The 5,210-nt window shown below is 35.4% G+C and overlaps 1 protein-coding gene across 1 annotated transcript in view; it reads left to right on the plus strand.

The window, feature by feature from the left end:
• Positions 1–577: 577 nt before the first annotated feature.
• The window catches only part of nxph4 (neurexophilin 4), a 60,235-nt gene continuing 55,602 nt past the window's right edge, over positions 578–5,210 (plus strand). Inside the window, exon 1 of the mRNA XM_016575861.1 lies at positions 578–855. Coding sequence (XP_016431347.1) covers positions 802–855 — 54 coding nt within the window. The 5' untranslated portion in view covers positions 578–801. The remainder of the gene's footprint in view (positions 856–5,210) is intronic.

Genomic DNA, 5,210 nt, shown 5'->3' on the forward strand with positions numbered 1-5,210 from the left:
GCGTAAGCGATGCTTTTTAAAGATGTTGAATTGACAAAAAAGAAAAGAAAAAAAAGCATTTATTCCGAACGGAATTATGTCTCGCGCCGTCGGCACAGATTGCACGTTTCATATTTCAACACGGCGAACAGCTGTGAGACAAGATGCACTTTTACGCAATTCAAAATTAAAATCGCCTTTGGGAAGATTTGTTCATCTCTTTCGTGCTATTTGTATAGGTTTCGCTTTCTTGCCGAGTTATGCATCTCTGAAGCATCTCATCTATATTAGCACATCCATGTGTGGATGAATAACTCAAGAAAACTTGTAGTGAATGCAAAATAAAAGAAGTAGGTACGCCAACTTTTGGCACCGTTCTGTGCGCGTAAAAGACGCGCTGGAGCTTGTTTGACCTGTTGGCGTTTATTCGCACGTTCGTCGCGAGCGCGAGAGAGAACGAGACGCAAAGTCTACACTGAGCGTGCGCTTCGGAGTGAGAGAGAGAGAGAGAGAACGCAACACAGTTTCTTTTTTAAACACCAAACGGGCGCGGTAATGAGGGCATTAGGCGAGAACGCCAGCTGACAGCACAAGTTTGCACTGTTCCCACGCCAACTTTTCACCTCCGTGAACCTGCGAATGGATGTGCGCTTCACTAATGACAAGGACTTCAAGAGCTGAACCTCCTTGGCTGCCTTAATAACTCCGAGAGCGCTGGTTTGTGCTCGCAGTCAGTTACAGAGTTCGTTCCTCTCGGATGTTTTCTGCTTGGTGATTTGTGTCCGGTTTATGTTTGCTCAACGGGACTAGTGTTCGCGAACGATGAGGCTGCTCTGCTGGAGCGTTCTGCTGTTCATCCAATGGATTCTGAGAAAGGTATGAAGCACGTTTCTGTGAGTTTAGCATCTGGAAATGTGACACAAATAACGGCGCAACAATAAAACGAGCGTCTCTGTGAACTTGCAGATCAGTGTGTGCTGCGTTCCAAATCAGAACGCGTTAAAGTACTTGCGCGTAAAGTGATAGTTTTTGCGCTGTTCTTTCAAAATAAAATAAAAATAAAATAAAAAAAATAACCATGAAGCAGAAAAATCACAGGTGGTGAGCTCGAAAAGCTGAATCTACTGAAATCTACTGTGAATTTAATATTATGAGTATATAGGTTCACATAGCGTATTAAATATTCAAATCTAGTATCACATATGTGACTCTGGAGCACAAAACCAGTCAAAAGGGTCAGTTTTATGAAATTGAGATTTATGCATCATCTGAAAGCTGAATAAATAATCTTTCCATTGATGTATGGTTTGTTAGGATCGGACAATATTTGGCTGAGAGAAAATCATCTTTAAAGTTGTTCAAATGAAGTTCTTAGCAATGCATATTACTAATCAAACATTAAGTTTTGATATATTTACGGTAGGACATTTACAAAATACCTTCATGGAACATGATCTTTACTTAATATCCTAATGATTTTTGGCATAAAAGAAATATGTATAATTGTGACCCATACAATATATTGTTGGCTATTGCTACAAATATACCCCAGCGACTTAACACTGCTTTTGTGCTGCAGAGTCACATATGAATTCACGTACTGTATCTAAAGTGCATGTATGCGTGTGTGTGTGTTTTAGAGAAAATAGAGCTAGAGGTGTTGGGATGTGCATCTGTCTCTTGGAAGCAATTTTAAATTGATACCATATGCACATATTGGAAAATACTACTTAACACATCAATTAAAATATAATTTCTCTGATTATACTCATGCAGAATTATGTCAGTGTAATATATATGAAAGTCTCTCATAAACAGGCATCTATGTGAGCAGTTACACCCATATCGCTGTCAGACGCTGACCCTCATCTTCACTTCATGCTGGCTTTGCAGTGGCCTGATGTGAAGAATACAGCTTTTTAATTTCACATTTCTGCATCATGCTTAAGAGAACAGTTTCCTTGCAGCTGTTTAGAAACGACAAAATCCTGCTGCTGATAATAACATCAGAGCGTTAATGTGACAGCAAAACAGCTTTCTGATGGCTTACCTTGAAATAAAACATTTTATGACGAAGTTTCATCATCGGATGTGAACAAAAACGAGTCTTTCTGACAACTTGCAGCTTGTCTGGAGACTTAAAAAGCATTTTTTATCTCGAAAAGGCTACACTTTCCTGTTTATGATCCGGTTCGTCATCACTTTTCTTCAAACCATCACAGTTATTCACTGAGGAATCAAATACACAATCAGCTGCTTAAATCACACACACACACACTCTCACACACACACACACACTCTCACACACACACACACACACACACACACACACAGAGAAAAAAGTCGAGTTTTGGGGTTGGGCGAGTGCATTTTTTTATAAAGCACGCAGCATCTTATTGATGATCCCATTACTTCCCTCTGTAAGTGTGATCATGTCATAATGACCCAACAGTAAATCGCAGTCATGTATCACAGTCGAATCTTTAATGCTTGCACAGCTCCGCTTTATTAATGTCTTTATTCTCTTCTCCACATTTGTTCAATATAATCAAATTTTTTAATGTGACTCATTTTTAGGCATCAAAGATCCATACCTCACGCTTTATAAGTGGAATGATTATTAAAGCATATTTTACTTTAGCCTACATTTTTATGGCAGCGCGCGTCGAGAGGTTGAGATCTACAGCGGTTCGCTCTTAAGCTCATCTCTTGATGTTTGTTCCCACAATGCAACTTGTGCGTATGAAATTGCACGTATTTAAGCTGGTTTTTAGGGCCCATCACATGTCATAAGTGTGCTCAGCGGAACGGTGTGTTAGTGCGTTGTGAAATGAATGCTGTCTTATCCGCTCCTAATAAATGGATCCAATTTACAAAGCTGTATTCACAAAAAAAAAGTTGCATCAGCAGGAGGTTCTTCTCACCCTCTCGTTCAAACCCCACCCGCTTACTTGTGTAATCCATCATATTAATGATAAAAGCAATCGTATTACTGACTCCAGCCAGAGTGGTGCCTTTATTTCTGGATTTCATGTCTCATCTTTGATGATTGATATGATAAGAGGATATTGTGTTGCTATTAAAGAGCATGTCTTTACATGCAGGCTTTATTTTTGCCCTTTTATTGTGCAGTTTGTGCAGTTTTGTCGCTCTGATTGACAGGTGATGCATCTGAGTGTTATTAGATTGCAGGTTGTGTGTGGTTAATGCATGCTAAAGATGTCATGCATATGTGTGCGTTTTAACATGCATTCATTAAAAACAGTGCTATTTTGTTGGAAATTGATTTTAAAGGATCTCAGCGGATGTTAGTGCTGTGTTTTGTGGTTTTAGAGTTATTCCCTATAATGATGTTGTGTCAGCTGATTGACAGTGTCTTGAGGTTAATGAATACTGTAAATAAACGGCTCTCCGTTGACTGAAGGCTGCAATTAAAGTGAATTATTGGGGAAGCCCTGCGCTGTGGTTTTCATATTGACGCGGCAGTGGATTTGTCTCACTTAAACCGTGTCCTAACCAGGCGCGACACGACTAGAAGTAATTCATCTGTCCAAGCTGAAAGCCAATGACTAATGTGTCATAGAGCGCAACAGTGACGGTACACTTAAATTCGCTCATGAATAAATTTATATATATTTGATATAAAATAAAACTAGTTGTTTTAAGCCATTTCTTATAAGAATAAAATATAACAAAATTTATACAATTGAAAAACATTGAATATTTACAACTATAAGGTATTTATTGAGTGTTTGTAGACTCAATGACATCAAACGCAGTGCTTCACTGTCACTGTTGTGTTCTATATATGGTCATGTGGAACAGGATTCTAGACCAATGAGAGCTGACTGTGGGTGGAGCCAATCATGTGTGTCCCAAACAAAATGTTTTGTCACTCGAAACAATAAATATTTACTATTAATTATTATTATTATTATGCAAGATAAAATAACATTTAGTAAGATAAGTATACAAATATACGGATAAATCTGACAGATGCCATTCAAACATACATCAATATCTTTCTTGGAAATAAAAAAGAAGGAATTATCTTTGAAAATGTACATTTATGCATGTAAATCTGGCCAGAAATAGTTGTAAACTTAAAATAAGAATTTCAGAGTCATGCATTTTTTTTGGCTTATACAGACATGAAAAGTCAACCTAAAATGCTTTGCAATAAACAAATGGATAATAGTTTCTTCAAACTGATGACAAAAAGAGCACTTTTTAATTAATTAAATGTGATTAAAATGAGCTAATGCAGCACAACTCGTAACCGTTTTATTGCAAGCTAACTTGCATTTAAATTTGTGAAATATGCAATTAATGCATTTGTCTTTTTGACAGCATGAACTGAATTTGAGCAGCAGATTTCTGGTTCCCAGCATGCTTTGCTTCAGACTGTATGTGTAGAGTAAAGTGTTGATGAAAATAGGTTTTTTGCCTGATTATAAATATGCTGTTTGTTGCTTTATTTGAGAAATTAGGGTTATTACCGTTAACTAAAACTATTTTAAAAAAATTGTTACAGCTGAAATAAAATACACATATTAGATGAAAAAAAAAAAATAGAAATGTTGCCTTGGAAACCAACTGAAATACACTTAAGTTTTAGCACTAAAATGACTGAAAATAAACTGGAAAATGGAAATAAATAAAAACTAAAACGGAAATAAAAATAAATGAAGCTTAAATAGTAACATTAACAAAAAAAAACAAAAAAAAAACAAGAAAAATAACAAAAGTGCAGCACCATTACTAAAAATAAACCAAATGAAAACTGAAAATATAAAAATATACGCTAATTCTGATTTTAGTGTTTTTAAATATTCTCTTAAAACCCACTTGTTTAAAGTAGATTTTATGTGATATTTTATGTTTTTATTTTATATGATATTCTTATGAAATTGTTCAAATGTTTTTTTTTTTTGTATTTCAATGCATTTTTTTTTTTGCAAAGTGCTTTTAAAGGTGCTATTAAAGTAAAGTGTATATTACAAAAAAAATAGTATACAAAATATTAATAAAAACTATAATAGTGTAAGTAATACCTTTATTAAAGAGGATAGTTATAGTATACATATATATTTGATTCCACTAAAAAAATTATATGTATTAAAATGAACATTCAATATAAGCTCAATATAACTGTAGTAAACCTTTAGTTAGCAACATGTGACCCTGGAGCACAAAACCAGTCATAAGGGTAAATTTTTCGAAATTGAGAT

The sequence above is a fragment of the Sinocyclocheilus rhinocerous genome, unplaced genomic scaffold, assembly GCF_001515625.1.
Source record: "Sinocyclocheilus rhinocerous isolate Xijiao unplaced genomic scaffold, SAMN03320098_v1.1 scaffold203, whole genome shotgun sequence".
In the NCBI taxonomy this organism is placed as follows: Eukaryota; Metazoa; Chordata; class Actinopteri; order Cypriniformes; family Cyprinidae; genus Sinocyclocheilus; species Sinocyclocheilus rhinocerous.